General features: G+C 45.6%; 1 protein-coding gene across 2 annotated transcripts in view; it reads right to left on the minus strand.

Annotated features, from left to right (window-relative positions):
* DCP1A (decapping mRNA 1A) overlaps positions 1-17,461 on the minus strand; it is a 63,438-nt gene that overhangs the window by 11,200 nt on the left and 34,777 nt on the right. Inside the window, exons 5-7 of one of the 2 annotated variants that reach the window (XM_083156187.1) lie at positions 15,598-15,724; positions 12,360-12,458; positions 1,736-2,401 (exon numbers count right to left, since the gene is read on the minus strand). In XM_083156187.1, the coding sequence (XP_083012313.1) occupies positions 1,736-2,401; positions 12,360-12,458; positions 15,598-15,724 (892 nt within the window). The remainder of the gene's footprint in view (positions 1-1,735; positions 2,402-12,359; positions 12,459-15,597; positions 15,725-17,461) is intronic. The other variant, XM_083156189.1, reaches the window with a different exon arrangement.

The raw sequence follows: 17,461 nt of genomic DNA on the forward strand, positions 1-17,461 counted from the left end.
ATATCTCATACGATTGATCAAGCCGAGATAAATAGCATGAGATGCATCTTATGGTATACAATTGTACCATAAGATATATCTGATGGGCTGGATTAGGGGGATAGAGGGACTGGAAATGCCACTCCTTTTCCCATCAGATTTCATGCAATTCCGATAAATCAATGGTGCAGTACGAGTGATTTAGAGGCTCCTATGCGGCACTCACGGGACTATGCATCGGATCAGATCACATGGAGCGATATATCGGCCCGAAAGGTCGTAAATCGGCCTTAACTTTACTGGATCTGCAAGGTGAATGATGTAGTTTAAATCATTCAATAAACATATACATTTATATATTGCTATATATTCCACGCACAACCAATACCGGGACCGGATGCTGCCTGTGTAACATGTATGTGATAACACAGTTCTTCCTGTAGCACAGGGGTTTAAAACGTAGTCTTTAGGAAAATAGGGCACTTTGCAGGTCATCTAACATGTGTGCAGGTTTATTTATTACCCACCGACACATTTTAACAGTGACAAGGGTGGAGATCATTATTTCACTAGTGGTTCTGTGGGGAGACCTGGAAAATATGAACGGTTTGGTATCCTGCTGGGTAAATGTGCTCATATTGTGCCGATATGGCTCTACCCACCATGGCAAAGTGGGTAGCGCCAGTACAAAGATGTATTGTCTTGGCAGCTGGGGAGGGGTATCGCTACTAACGTGAGCTCACTGTACAAAGCCTGAAGCTGCTGCAGCCACTTCAGTAGCTGTCAATGGGGCACAGTCACCTGCAGCTGTATAAATGGATAGCTGCAGGTATCATGACACATGACAGTGCCTTGCATATTGGCATGCTGTCGTATAGATAGCAGTGGCGATAATAACAGGGGTGCTCCGTTCTCCTCGCACACATAACAGTGCGGATACTGCTTCTCCCTCCTTCATACATCTACCCCAGAGTTTGAGAACCTATTCTGTAGCAGATCTACTGTACTGTCAGTATCCAGGACAATGGGCTAACTGTAAATAACTTTGACAGTGCATAAAACAGGAAAGGAAGCAGGAAAACATAAAAAGAACAACAACTCCTCCCATACAAATGAATGGGAAGTCACTGATTGGCAGGGAGCTCTCTCAGACACTCATTGGCTGCCCATTCACTTTTATGGGGTGTTTTTTTTATAGTTCGCCCGCCGCCCGGCTTTCCATGCCTGCCACTCTGCTTGCAGCGTTCCATGCCTTTCTGCATCCCCCCCACCCGGCCCCAAGCTGCACATAAGTGCAGCCCTTTCAATCTCCCAACTCCGATCCGACGTGCACAGGACCACGCATCGGGTCGGAAGGGATGTCAAACACATGAGATTTGGTCAGATTTATCGGCCCGCTCCGCCCAAATCTCACTTCAGATATATGTCAATTACACTGCAGACTGAAAGTTATGAAAGTGAATATGGAAAAAAAATACTGAAGGCAGGGTCAAAAGTGAGAACGGTTGGATAGGCCCACTATGACAACTACCAATCTAAATGTCCCTATCAATATGATTCAGGTCAAAAAGAGACAGCTGACTCGCCTGTCTTTTAATCAACCAATCCAAACCATGCAAGTAAAAAAAAAAACGGTGACAGACAGATTGTGTGCTGTATACACATTCCTATAACTATGGCAAGTTGCTGTAAAGAACTGAAAATTTGTAAAATCTAAATAGAGAAGACTTTTTAACCAATTAGAATAATAGCATACCTGAAGAGAGGCCATCGCAAGCGTTCCGGCTGGTAAGGTTTTCAGGGAACTCTCCTTGAAGCTTTCAGGCGTTGCTAGCTGGCTTGTTGTGGTGGAGAACTTTGGCGCTATTGCATTTTTGCCGATCGTCTGAGGTGTGTTACTCTGAGGGGTAAGTTTCAACTTCTGTAGAAGATCCACATTTGAATGAGAAGTGCTAGTAAAGCTACTACTGCGGATAGGGGCCAAGGGTGGAAGCGAGGGCGGATTGTGGGAAGCAAAGTCTGAGACAGCCTGACCCAAATGTGGAGACATCTGTGTGATGTGCATCAGGCTGGAAGTATGTGGGATGGACGTGCTCAGGACTTCAGCTGACGAACAGAGACTGGGGCTTATACGTACAGGATACTGAGCCACTTTCTGCGAGTCCATTTGTGATGCTGGAATGTGAGATACTATTCCTGAAGCAATACAGGTAGGGTGACTGAAATCACTAGCACTGCAGTTAAAGCTTCTGGACTCGGCCTTCACCACCACAGGCTGCCGGAAGACGTTGTGTTCTCCTACATCTGGCAGGCAGGACCTATTCATGGCAGCATTGGGACACATAGGTGCTGGTTGTTCTTTTTGCAGTGAGGTTCCAAACAGTTCTTCAACTGTAAGGTGTTTCTGTACTGTAGGATAAGACTGAAAAGGAAAATAGAAATAATTAAAACCTAGGACTGTTCAATGTTTAGACAAAAAATATTGGATGCCTGGTGGAAAGCATATAACAAAACAAAACGTATTACTGTAAAGGGGCATACAGATGGGGTGATATTACCCATTTTCTAAGTGATCTCACCAGATTGCTTAGAAATTAAGCATGGATCACATGTGTTGCCCATCGCCAGCTCAAACCTGGACTACACGTAGTCAAGATCTAGTGAAAGTGCCAGAGTTCTAACCAGAGAACACTGGTTAGCACAGGTCGCCCATACACACGTGTATCTGGATTACAAGAGACCAAACTCTACGGCAACTGAAAAAGTACAAACATGGCTGATGCCCAATCATGCATCTGGTCATTCCAGATGCATAGATACGCTATGCTATAAGGCAGGGTCATGGAACTTTTTTTACCCCAAAATATATTTAGATATGCCGATGTTACCCCCTTGATTTGAAAGGAAGGAAATCATATCATTGTGATACACACTGTACCCCCAGAAATGTATGATATATCCTGCTTATACGGTACACAGCCTGGCAGCAATTGATGAGGATGATGATGATTACCACCACATATGGCTGTGTGGTATCATCAATGGCTGCCAGGCTGTGTGTGGTATAACCATTGATAATGTGACGTCCAGGCAACTATTAGGGCGGTATTCAATGAGCCTGATTCGCCAGGTTTTTATGGCGAATTTGTGCTGTTTGGCGAATTTCTGACAAAAACGGTGAATCACCCTATTCAATGACCACATGGCGAATACATTTCAAGGTTTTTTTCGCCATGATTCACCGAGTAGCAATCGCTATCTTTTCATGGCGAAGTGGAATGTGAACTTTTAAAATAAAGTGTTTTGTTTTTTACATTTGGTGTCAAAAAATCAGGAATTTTATTCTGAGGAGGGGCATGCTATTTTTATTCATGTGCTGTAAGCACATGAATATATATTTAATTTTAAAAATAATATTTTTTTTTTTACACAGCAGCCAGCAGGGGGCGCCGGAGCCGAGCCGCTCATTACATATTCATATTTTCACTGCATGATCATTACGATTGTGTGTAGTGAATATACGCTCCGCTGCTGGCACCCGGGGAGCCCACCTAACCCCCCACAAAGGTCTGGGCTAGGCAGAGAGACTACCATCTCTCTGCCTGGCACCGTCCTCAGGCTCCCTGCGGCAATCGCCGCAGGAGCTCATATTCGCCAGTCAGGGGCTCGCTGCCCCTGACTCGTTGAATACCGGAGCCCGCCGGCTCCGGAACGTGGCGAATGTGCAGCGAATCCAAAAAAGGATTCGCTGCACCTCGCAGGTATTCACATTGAATACCTCCCAGAATGTCAGTATTACAAGATGATTTCCCCTAGACTATAGATGGGTATACCTTGACAGGAGCCTATAACCAGACAAAGAACCTCGGCACCGCAGCAGCAGTGCAGAATGAGCACTGCCGAGATGGCGCAGTAACTAGTCAACACTACTGAAGAAGCGGGCGGACTTAATAATAATAATAATGATATTTATATAGCACTTTTCTCCCAATAGGACTCAAAGTGCTTCACACATTGTCTTTACAGCTCGAAATACAAAACAAGCTTAACAGTAGATGTCAGTAAAATGCTTGGGTAAATAAGTATGTCTTTAGTCTATTTTTAAAGGATTCTATAGTGGGCGCTTCTCGCACTGTGCGAGGAAGAGAGTTCCACAGAGTTGGAGCAGCAAAGTTGAAAGCTCGACCCCCAGATGAATTCAGGGAGATTCTGGGTACTGTTAGTAGTCCTTCTTCAGTGGATCGTAGTAATCGAGTAGGACAGTAGGGGATCAGCAGCTGTTGCAGGTACCTTGGGCCCTGGTCATGTAGGGCCTTGAAAGTGAGTAAGCCAATCTTGAAAACGATTCGCCATTTTACAGGTAGCCAGTGAAGGGTGTAGAGAATGGGAGTTATGTGGCAGGAGCGGGGCTGGTTAGTTAATAGTCTGGCGGCTGCATTTTGTACCAGCTGCAAGCGGTGCAATTCTTTTGCTGGAAGACCCAGGTAGAGAGCATTGCAGTAGTCTAGTCGTGATGATATAAATGCATGTATGACTTTAGGAAGGTCTTCTGAGGGAATTAAATGCTTGATTCTGGCTATGTTTCTCAGATGAAAGAATGAGGATTTGATTGTGGCTGACACCTGATGGAGGTGGGGCCCAGAGCATCACTCAGGGAAGCGTGTTGTACACAAGGGCCTGACTCACTACACTGCGTCAGGTCCTTGTACACTACAGTACTGTAACACACAGCCGGGCGTGCATATAGAATCTATATACAGATTCTATATGCAATTAAACAAAATACCTGGGGGTAATGGATGGTTGCGCTGCCGAGACACAGCCGGGCATGCATATAGATTTATACAAATGCCGGCTGTGTCTTGGCAGCGCGACCGTCCATTCCCCCAGGAATTTCATTTTTACCACATTTGGGGTAATTTACCCCCTTTTCTCTGACCACTGCTATAAGGGGACTCACTTCTAAACATAGAAAGAAAGCAACAATTCACATCCCTGACAATAATGCAGATATATTCTATAGACCACGAAGAGCAAATTGTTTTGTATGCAAATACATGTATGTCCTGTTTATTTATTCCCATCTTGGTCACTGAAATGCCAGTGGGTCACTTGAAAAACACGTTACACAGATCACAACTCTTCCTAGGCAATGACAGCAATGCTAAGTAGTGTTATTTCCACTTGGCAAGCTGCCTAAAGATAGAAGTCAAGTTAGCGGAAAGGGACTTTGTGTGACCTCTTTTTAACACTGACAAACACTGTTATCATTAAGAACCTAAACATATTTGATCATCATTGCTGTTCTCTCATTCTCCACTAGATGGCACAACAGCACTAGAATTTCTTGCAGATACTGTAGTAAGGAAATAATATTTGTAATTGCAGAGTGTGACCAAACAGGCAACAACTGCAGATCAATGGCCTGTAGCTTTCAACTCCATTTACATACATGAGTATGGGTTATTAGGTCGACAGTGTCTAGGTCAACATTCATGTCAACATTTTTGATGTATCGACTTTTTGACTGTCGACCGAATGACTGCATCCCTACATACAAATTATATATACATTATTATATACTGTATATAAGGCATTCCCAACCTCGGTCCTTCATGGCACACTAACAGTGCAGGTTTTAGTGATATCCAGGCTTGGCACAGGTGACTTAATTAGTACCAGAGTTATTTTGATTAAACAATCTGTGCTGAAGCCTGGATAATATGAAAACCTGCACTGTTGGTGTGCCTTGAGGACCATGGTTGGAATGCCTGTTGCATATGCTTATATAAACTCTGCGGATACATTATCAGCTTTCTAGCATTAGGGATTATCCGCCAGAACAGTCTGAATTTACTGCGCCATGGACTCAATATGGTGCTGGAAACATTCCTTAGACAGTCTGTTCCATGGTGACATGATCGCCTTATGCAGTTGTTGCAGACAGTGCTACCTGCTCCTTATCACCAGGGTCCGAATTTTGCGGCTCCTGATTGGACGCTAGGCGGCCAATAGAATCATTCGGAGGAGAGGCGCTGAAGATGAACCCTCAGCGCTTCTCCTGTTCGCTGGTGCCGGGTTGTCATTTTTTTTTTGCCAAGCACCGGAGGACTACTGCATGAAAGAAGAGGACAGATCTACGCCGGAGGAGACCCGTGAGTAGAATTTGCTTCCACAGGTCCCCTATGGATTTCGGCGGACCCCTGGACCCGGACCCCGGGACCTACCTACGGGCTCAAGATAGGCAAGTATCAGTATGAAAGGGCTTTGGATGTATTAAAGTTTTATTTTTCATGTGTTAGTGTGTGTTTATTTGACTATTTTTAATACTGTGCCAGCGGGCCCTTTAATGCCCCGCATGCTGGGACTTGTGGTTCTCAGCATGCGGGGGAGGCTTGCTGGGACTCATAGTTCCACAGTATTAATCAATAGTTTATTCTTTTTTTTTTACACTAGATCATCAGCCCGGTGACCACAGCCCAGGGTCACCGGGGACAGCACCAGGCTTCATCCTGGTCAGGCAAGTCCTGGAGGGGGGGGCTTTATTGGGGGGGGGTCCCCACTCCCCAGGGCCCCTGGCCAGGCTGACTGGTCGGTAGGGATGAATGCTTTGGCCGGGGGAACTTGTATAAAAAGTCTCCCCCCAGCTGTGGCATTACCCTGCTGGCTGGTTGGGCCTGGTTCTTAAAATACAGGGGGACCCCTACTCATTCTGTCCCCCATATTTTGGGAACCAGCACCGGCCCTGGTTCTAAACTATCGGGGAACCCCTATTTGCCGGGTTTCCTGATTTTTTATTACCAACCCAGGCTCTTTTAACCTGGTGCTGGCTAAGGGACCCCACGCCGTTTTTTAACATTATTTATTTATTTTTCTATTATTATTTTTTTACACCCTGCACGGATCTGACTAATACGAATCATTACGCCATTGGAGGGTTACAAAGCAGTCGTATTTGACTGCTTTGTAAATTACCCTCCGGAACTTGCATATGGCTGAAACAGCCGTATGTAGTCGTATTCATTCGTATTCAGAATACGAAATATCGTATTCGTATTCTTAGTAAATTTCCCCCTTGGTGTGGGCCTTCAAGCATAAGATCTGCTGTTGTACTGACATTTCTGTCTCTTAGCAGAGGGTATAAGTGGTCCAGTGCTGGTATGCTTAAAAATAATTCCGGTCGACAAGCATTAGGTTGACAGTGTCTAGGTCTACAGTCAAAAGGTCGACATGGGATTGTTCACTGTTTTTTTACCTGAATGTCGACACAGTTAACATGAACACAGTTTCCAGTGCACTGCTTCGCTCGCTATGCTTTGGGCACACTATTTTATTCTCCCACCACGCCCTAGTGGATGGTAGGGCATGAAATACCGCCTGTCGGCACATGTCGGCTCAAAAAACAGTGAAAAACCTGATTTCGACTTTTTGACTGTTGACCTAGACACTGTCGACCTAATGCTTGTGTCAACCTAATGACCTGTTGACCTAGACCCATGTCGACATAATGGTGTCGACCAAATGACCGTATCCCGTATGTTTGGGGTCAGAATAAATTTGGAGTCAGACATCTCCCTGATGATATCTCATGATGGATAAGTACCTGCCTGTATTGCTCAGCAGTGAAGACACCATTAATCCTGAACAAATCCCCAACTCCAGTTGTTGAAATGCAGCCCCAACCTTGCAAGGACGCTCCACCATGCAACCTTGCTGCCTGCAGACACTCAATGTGCCGCTCTCCAGACTTGGCAAATATACTTCCTTCTGTTACAGCCAAATATTTCAAATATTGCCTCATAAGATCAGAGCACCTGCTGCCATTTTTCTGCTCCCCAGTTCCTATATTTTGTGCATAGTTAAGGTCACTTGGCCTTGTTTCCACCTCGAAGGTATGGCTTTAAGGCCGCAACACCTCCATCAAACCAATTTTGGCCACACTTCTCCGAACAGTAGATGGATGTACCTGGGTCCGACTCATTTTTACCAGTTCAGGACTGATGGCACTGTTAGACATCTTCCAATGGGAAGTAAGCAAGAGAAATCTTTTACTGATGCACTAAGATTCCTTGGATGACCACTTCGTTTATGGTTCCTAACATTCCCCATTTATTTAAACGTCTTCTAAAAAGCTTAAACTGCTTTAACATTTTTGCCTTGGAGAGACCTTGCTGATGCAGTACTACCTTGTGTCTTGTTGCTGTGCTCAATCTTGCCATGGTGTATAACCTGTGACATGAAACAGTCCTCCACAACCTCACCTTTGTAGCAGAGTTTGGCTGTTCCTGACTTCGTTTTAAGCCTCCTACACAGCGGTTTCTGGTTCAGTTAATGTTAAAGTGTTTCAACCTACATATGAAAAACACCACCATAACAACCTCTTTAGTTTTATTAATCATAAACCTGAATATAAGCCTACAAAATCTCTGACTTTCTGCAAGTGTACCTAAAAACATTGATGCTGTTTTGAAGGCAAATGGTGGCCACACCAAATGCTGATTTGATTTACATTTTTCTTCTGTTCATTCATTTTGCACTTTAAGTGATCAAACTAAACGGTACAAAACTAACATTTCTATTTTGATAAGCATACAGTATTTGCAAATTGTTTTCCTTATGCCTGCCTAAAACTTTTGCACACTACTGTGGGGGATGCAGTTTAAATCCCTGCGGTGGGAATCCCGTCACTTTGTCCCTCTGTGGGTGTCCACGTCACCCATAGAGGGAGAATAAATTAGTGTGCCGAGCGTAGCAAGGCACCGGGCCCACTGCGTGGCGAACACAGCGAGCCCGCAAGGGTGAAGGGGGGCGATCCATGTACCCCCCCCCCTGTTGGGATTTCGGCGTCGGGATTTTGATCGCCAGGATTCCGACCGCCGGAATTTTAAACCAATCCCTACTGTGGACACCATGAAAATAATCTTAACTACCTAAAAATATATATATATATATTTTTAAGCTAATCCATACAGATGGCCCCATCTCCAATTTCCAGTGAACTGTATAAAAGCACAGTCATGAAAATACACTGGGCATATGGTATGACCACACACAATTAGATAATGAGTACACGACATGAAGTGCTGACCACTGTCTGCTTATTACAGGCACCCAATTAAACCAATGTTCTCCTGCACAGTGAAAACAATACAGGGGGTGGGGAGTAGATCTACAAGAAATGACTTCCCTTTATGGCAACTTACCACAAATGTGACACCTTATGTCACATGACCACTGTTCTAAGGCTCTGATGTGTATGGGCCATTGTCTCTACCAAATTAAGGTCGACATACATTGGGTCGACCACTGAACGTCGACATGCCTATGGTCAACAGGCCGACACAAGCAATTGTCCGTTTTTATTGTCCCGAATGTCGACAAGAGTCAACATGGACAGCGTATCAGTGCTCCGCTGCCCTCGCCATGCTTGAGGCACGGTACCTCGATATGCTCGGCACTCTATTCTATTTTCCCTCCGTGCCCTACTGGATGGTGGGGCATGAAATACCGCCATGTCCGCTCAAATAATAATGTGAAAAACCCATGTTTATCTTTTGACGGTCTACCTTCCCAATGATCTAATTCTCATGTCGACCTTTTCACCGTCAATGTTTTGTCTTGTGTCAACCTTCAGTGGTCAACCCAATGTATGTAGACCTTAATGGTGGTCTGATACATTACTCTAGCTAGAATCACGTCCACACCATAGGGTAAGGAAAACGCTTATCATTAGAATATTTGGTCTTTGTATCAGCGTTCACATAACACCTGCTGGACTAAATTACACCAAACTGAGACAGTTGGCTCATTTCAGACACAAGACAGAAGCTGCGTAAGAGGACCAACTCGCTGAAAAGAGCAACTCCTGTCTCTTGCTACCATTCATTCTGACATGACAGCATCTGAAGCTGTACAAATGCTGCTAGTGATTGCTAGTTTTGCAATTAATGACTTACTGTAATACACATGAATGTGATCTAATGCAGAGCATGACCATACTAAGATTAGGCAAAGCCAATCTCTCCAGAACAGTTCCAATTTGTAGTGTGATTTAACTTTTGGCTGGCTCCTACAGTGTAAGGACCATTGGCGCCCCCCCCCCCCCCCCCCCCCCCCATGTCAGGTTGCTTTCATTGTACAAGTGGTTTCATCTGCCTTGTAGTTTCTGTGCGATGACTAAAGTGTGCTCTTGCCGCGTAGAACAGAAGCTATGCCAAACAATTATTAAAAAGAAACATCAAAGAGCGAAAGGTGATAAGACAACGCTGGCAATTATCGGTGACATAAGGAAGTGCTTTTTTAGGTCTCTATTCAGGAGATGAATGCAGTAACAAATACTTAAACAAAAGGATCACCCCTTAAAATTCTAGTTCACTGTGTCCAAAAGCTTAGTATCCCCCCCAAGGGACGCGCTGTACACCTATACATGCTCGTGCTCTGCTCTGGAGGACGCACCGTGCACCTATGAATGCATGCGCTGTACTCTGGAGGACGCGCCGTGCACCTAGGAATGCGTGCTCTCTGCTCTGGAGGACACACTGGGAGCCTAGCCATGTGGGCACTCTGCTCTGGAGGATGCGCCGTGCACCTAGGAATGTGTGCACTTTGCTCTGGAGGAAGTGCTTTGCACCTAGACATGCGTGCGCTCTGCTCTGAAGGACGCGCCGTGCACCTAGGAATGAGTGCACTCTGCTCTGGAGGATGTGTCGTGCGCCTAGACATGCGTGCGCTCTGCTCTGGCAGACGCACCATGCACTCTGCTCTGGAGGAAGTGCTGTGCACCTAGACATGCGTGCGCTCTGCTCTGGAGGACGCACCGTGCACCTAGGAATGCATACGCTCTGCTCTGGAGGACACACCGTGAGCCTAGACATGCATGCGCTCTGCTCTGGCGGACGCACCGTGCACCTAGGAACGCGTGCGCTCTGCTCTGGAGGAAGTGCTGTGCACCTAGACATGCGTGCGCTCTGCTCTGGAGGACATGCCGTGCACCTAGGAACGCATGCGCTTTGAACCTAGACATGTGTGCGCTCTGCTCTGTAAGACGCGCCGTGCAATTAGACATGCGTGCGCTCTGCTCTGGAGGACGCGCCGTGCAAATAGACATGCGTGTGCTCTGCTCTGGAGGAGGTGCTGTACACCTAGACATGCGTGCGCTCTGCTCTGGAAGTCGTGCTGCGACCTAGACATGTGTGCGCTCTGCTCTGGAGGACGCGCCGTGCAATTAGACATGCGTGCGCTCTGCTCTGGAGGACGCGCCGTGCAATTAGACATGCGTGTGCTCTGCTCTGGAGGAGGTGCTGTGAGCCTAGACATGCGTACGCTCTGCTCTAGAGGACGCGCAGTGCACCTAGGAATGCATGCGCTCTGCTCTGGAAGTCGCGCTGTGACCTACACATGCCTGAGCTCGGCTCTGGAGGAGCGCTGTGAGATGCCATTCATTTCCATTGATTCTTTGCATCGCAACGTCACAGATTTAATTAATCATACAAACTGAATCGTAGCATTCATAGCGATACCACATATTTCTAAATTAGTTTTGGTCAGCGCACATAGGTCAGGATGTTTTTTTTACAAATTAAAAAAAAAAATGTTTCCATGCTCTCTCTCTTATTCTATACCACTGAGGCAAGCCCATTTTATGATGATCAAAAACGAATTTACATTTGACTATGGCCAGACGAACAATGGGGTGGATAGGACAGCCTCAGGCTTGAACATAAAATTGTCCCATCATCAGGACCGCATGGTAAGGATGATGACCATTTTATTTCTGGTACATATTTATTGGGAGATTAGGGCTGATAGTGTTGGGGTGTCCACAAGCACACATCATTGGTCACACCATCTCCGCTTCTCACACGGTCCGCATGTGGTTTACAGACTCTACTATACAATAATGATAATCATGTTACTATGGGACGGATTCAGCAAACATCGTAGCTTACCGAGCACCTGAGACACTGCCAGCCGCCCGAAACCCCCTCCCCCCAATTCCTCTCGGTAACATCCTAGGGGATCTGGAGTGAAAACATATCCCCTCGCATGCCTCCGCTGCAGGAGAAACCAGATTGTCGCCAACCATCAAATTATTTTTCCTTCCTTCATAAACAGAAGTCAGTAAAAAAAAAAGCATGCGTATAAATGAAGATGGGGTTTGGCACAGCCAAGGAGACGCTGGGCATCTCCATGCGTCCGCCCCAATGCTTGCAAATAGCTTGGCGACTATGCAAGTCGCCGAATCCATTTGCATAATACAGAATGCGCATGTGCAGTCCCCAAAACATCGGGGCGGGGCCGATCTCGCTATGTTGCGAGTCAATAAGAATCACCCTCTATGCATGTGGAAGTAGAGTTGGGATAACACAGAATGCAGATACCTTGTCTTGAGCAGAAGTAGAGTTACAATCCAGCGTCTCAAAACTATCAGTCTTCATCAGATGCATGTTCTTCAGCACACTGGGGTCACTTCCTTGTCCCTAAACAAACCACACATTATCATTTTATATAAATCGGCTTACGCCCCCTCTTTCTCCACGTCTCTCTTCCCTCTCATCTAGTGCTCTTTACCTGATCAGAACTACAACTATATAAATAAAGCTCAGCCTTATATTTTGATAAAACAAATGTACTTTTTTGGTATATCCTCACTTGTTCTTCTATTCAGTGTTATACATTTCTGGTTGTGGAAATTTATGTGATGTTATTTTTGGTTGATTTTAAGGAGTGTGTGTGTTTCCCTCATATGGCGTTATGGTGTGTGAGGCGTAAGTATGGTAAATCACAGAAGTGAATTCAGACTGTAGAATTGTGTCAGGGGAGCATACACATGGGGTGATTAAAACCCATTTTCTATGCAATCCATCTAGATTGCTTAAAAATGTAGCACGGATTGCTCCGTGTGTATGCCTCATAGCGATGCGCAGTCCCACGCGTTGCTATCACCGGCCCAGAAATTAAACACATGCAGTCAAAATCTACTAAGATCGCCTGCATGTGCATTAACAAACATTGGGTTAGCACAGATTGCTCAGCTCACATCACTATGTGTATGTATGGAGTGATGTGTGTGAACTAAATCACTCAGCACCACAGTGAAGGTGACATCACCTCTGACCCCTCCCACAAGTGAGTGATACATATAATGAGATTATGTGTGTGTATATCTATATCTCTCTATATCTATATATCTCTATATCTATCTATATCTATCTATCTATATCTATATCTATATCTATATCTATATCTATATCTATATCTATATATATATATATATATATATATATATAGATATATATATAGATAGATAGATCTAACAGTTTCTTTTATAGTCCAGCATATTCCGTTGCACTTTAAAAAAGGAGACAGAGAAACAACAAACAGGGTATTTACAAACAGTCAAAAGGTAGGAGGGCCCTGCTCACAATCTATAGACACACACACATATACTGCATATAGAAAAGGCACAACTCAAACGCCACCAGTAATCGATCAATGCACCTCCGACTGTACTCACAAACATCAGCCGCACTCTATAACTATATGTATTTTAAATAAAAAAGTTAGGAAACCTTAATTTAAACAGGAGAAGTTTGCCCGGGCAGCCGCCGGTGTAAGCAGTGTCGCACCCGGGTTGAAGCTGGGTCCAAAAACCCGGGTGCTACCCGGTGTTTTGGTGTAAAAGGGGTATTAGTAGAGGCGGGGTGAGTGGGATGATGCTGGTAGGGCCAGCCTGGGATTGGCCGGGTGCTCTGAGCTGTAAGTGGGATGCTTGGGGTGTGCGTGCCACGCCTGAACATGGGAGGATAGTGCATGCCACTGCCGGCACTCGGGAGCTTCTGCCTCACTCGGAGAGTCACCTGCACCAGCAGTGTCAACCCTGACCCAGCTGAAATCCCGGCACATCGGTCCCAGGATTTTGGCCCGGGAATTTTGACTGGTGTGAAAGGGGTATATGCAAAACCCAACACCCTTTATTTTCACTACATCTTCAAAGGTTTATTTGATTTCAAAACAAAATGTAAATACAGGGACAGAACTAAATGGCAACACAAGAGATTTGCCTATCCTCCTCCATTCATGAAAAGTTGTGAGGCAGCGATGTGCCGCGCGTGGCGTACAGTCAGCAGACGGAGAAGCCACTTTAGGATGGGAACACTTATCACTTCTGCATACTTCTAGTCAGGTCTCGGAATCACATCCCGCTCTCATGAAGCAGTATGCAGCAAGCACTTTGAGGATTAGATTGTACTTAGAAGTGCAGATTAAGTCACTTGGGCCCTTAATAAATCTCTAGGTGCCTTTGTGGACATGCCAGACTGACATCGGGCCCAATCTTACGTGGGCGGCTCATTAGGATTATTTTATGATCCATCTGGAACACAGTGGCTAAATAAGGAAGTTCCAATTGCGTGCCCATGATTTAATTATTACAGGGGAGCCTGAAGGGATGTTACTGGAAAAGAGCAGAGTGTAAACTTGGCTGGACTCAGGTCACACTAAAATCTAAGTGTACCAGGTCCGCCACACTGTACTGTAAAGGCATACAATAGCGGTGATTACCTGTCTATCAGACTAAGGGGTACATTTACTAAAGCTACTAAAATTGCCGGGGTTGCCCATAGCAAAATATTAAGCTGACATTATATAGAATTCAATAGTTAAACCTGTAGTAAATCTACCCTCAGGTCCCCATCCTCTAATAAGGGGTTTTCAACACCCCCCCCCCCCCCCTCTCAAAGTTACTGTGAAAAACAAACAAATCCAAGCATGCTATGCCATGTTTTTAGCATGCCCTTATAGTAAAACTGTGGCAGGGCATGCTGGAATGTATAGTTCCACAGTAGCTGGTGGGTCGCCAGGCGAATGCCCATGCTTTATAATAATCTGTAAAAAAAGTATGAAAAGATTACCAGAATGGAATTTATTATTTTATTTTTTTCATGTTCATTTTTAGTAAAGGTTTTAGAATGGCGCTTATATTAGCGGCAATCTTTGTTATGCAGTAATGCATTTAGTCTAGTTATAGAATACTTCCGGCAGTCACGTTTAGCCAACTTTTGCCGGAATTTAATGGCAACAGAAGAATATGTTGCACTGTGCTGCATAATACAATGTAAATAAATGTGAAATATTGCATGTTGGTAAAAATAGGGTATCTAAGGCAGTGGCAGAACTTGTGGATGGTGAGCAGAGGTGGAAAAATACCCCAACCCCAGTTCACAATGGTCGCCGACCAATTGAATGATGTGGAACGTGCACGCAGAGCTAAGGTTGCTCAGAGCAACCTTAGATCTGAGTGCACATTCGGAGGGAAGTGGGCGGGCTGTGATGTCAGCTGTCTGTCCCCCGCACCATCACCATGAGAACGCCCAGCGTTTTCATATGGAAATAGGCATATCCGGTGCCCCCCTCCCCTCCATTCGCAAGACTGGGTGCACCCAGCGACCAGTTTTTTCACTGGGTTTTTTCACTCATCGCATGCGCAGAGAAGCGCAAAGCAAAAATATTGGCCCCGTGTGAACGCACATGGCCTTGTGAACAGACCAGAATAAGGTCCTATATGGGATAAAGGGATTATATGGGCACACAGACCCAGCCGATGGGAGGCGCACTGACCTTCTCATACTCATTCTTGGCCTTACTCAGCATCTCCATGATGTCTATAGGGCGAGTCAGACAGCCATTCATAATGATGGGGCTCTGCTTGCGGGTTTTCACTCGCTCGGATTCCAACTGCACCACTCTGAAAATAAGAGGCCACAAGTCAGTAGGGTTTGTGCGCAGAGGACGGTGTCATACATTGCAAATACTCCTACACATGGTCGTATGTGGGTAGTATAATAAATATCTGCTACAACACACGTTTAGGGAAGGTCGCCCTTTTGTGCGTCTCTGCACTTGTGATGCTGGCAGCAAGGGTGCAATATCTATATTGTGTACCATGCTGGTAGCTTCATCCCTAGAGCAGAAAGACCGATTTGATTTGGTATGGAAGGCTGACCTGGGTAGAAGTATAAATGGCGAGGTGGCCTGGAGTATCTCGGAGTAGGCAGCACTCTTATCAGCTCTCCCGCACCCATTCTATTAAATATCCAGATTTTCAGAGGAAATTTCTACTCTACTGCTGAAGAATCGATAGCCTGCACTTTGTGGCCCTTCTAAGCCAAATTGCCCTACTCCTGATACGCTGCCTGTACACTTCCGAGACCAGGTTAGCCATGGCCTAGTCCTGTGGAGTTCCTGCATGAGGTGCTGTCCGTGCGGTGCACGGCTCTGCAGCGGTCTTTTCGCCCTGCTGGTTTGTGAGCCATGGCTTCTCCTCGACGGCCCCTCCCGACGGCTGGCCTCGCTGTCTGGGGAGTTGTTTCCCGGTGGCTGGCTGTCCTTTCCTCCTGGTGCGAACACAAGACCTGCGGCCATCTTGAAACTTCCCTGCTGCGTGAGGGAGGTAGGCACTGGTAGTGTGCTAGTCGCTGCCATCCTGTAGCTTCTCTGACCCTGAGTATTGTGACTTCGATCTTGCAGACTCCTACACAGAGGGTCATTCACTCTGTGCAATGAAGAAGACTCTACAACAACTCCTCTGCGCCATAGCAGCTTCAAATCAGAGTCTTATCCGAATATTTGATGCTGTGCTGGGGGGATATTGCTTCACCATGCTCATGTGGACTGTGCTGTGATGGGGATGTGTAGGAAGTTGGTCCATTGTCTGGCTCTACACTGGTAACTTCTGCGGCTGAAGGTGCTATGGATCCAGGACACAGGATCCATAGCACCTTCAGTTGCAGAAGTTACCTGCCTGTGCCTGAAGCCGACTCCTTATGCTGTATTACGACTACATGTCCTGTTCTGGCTGCCATTCCCCCCAAAGATCCTATAATGCTGATCCTGGCTGGGCAAAACCTCCACAAATTGGTTAATATAAGTGCGGGATGCGCCCCTGCTTAATGCTGTGCACGATGGGAATATGCTGCGTCTAAGACTATGTACCTGCATATTGTAGAATATTGGCCTGACTAATGAATACTATTCAAATATGCCTCTCTATTATAGTTGCCGTTACCATGATTCTTTTGCCTCAATTCGTTTCTATTATATGTGCTAGAGCTAAATGATTTTCTTTTTTTTTATCCACTATGTGATTCTTATTCCACTTGCAGTGAGAGGGCAGAAGTGATAGATCCTGTTTTGAGCCACAAAGTTACATATGGTTCTCTAAAATTGTCATGGATGCACTCTATAAGATTTATATGCACATAGTGGGTAGGTAGAGTTGTTTTTCAGTTGCCTACTTGCTTTTATATCCTTGTATAGTGGGAGTGCTTGCGAAGGCCATTTATCCATTGCCCATGTCTGTTATATGTCTAATTATCCTGGGAATGGGTGTTTGGGGGGGGGGTTAGTTGACTTAGTATAGTTAGTGTGGAGGGGGGGGGGGGGGGGTGTATTTTGTTAAGGGATTCAGGTATGCCTGAGTTGG

Source organism: Crinia signifera, chromosome 8 (assembly GCF_055691185.1).
Source record: "Crinia signifera chromosome 8, ASM5569118v1, whole genome shotgun sequence".
NCBI lineage: Eukaryota > Metazoa > Chordata > Amphibia > Anura > Myobatrachidae > Crinia > Crinia signifera.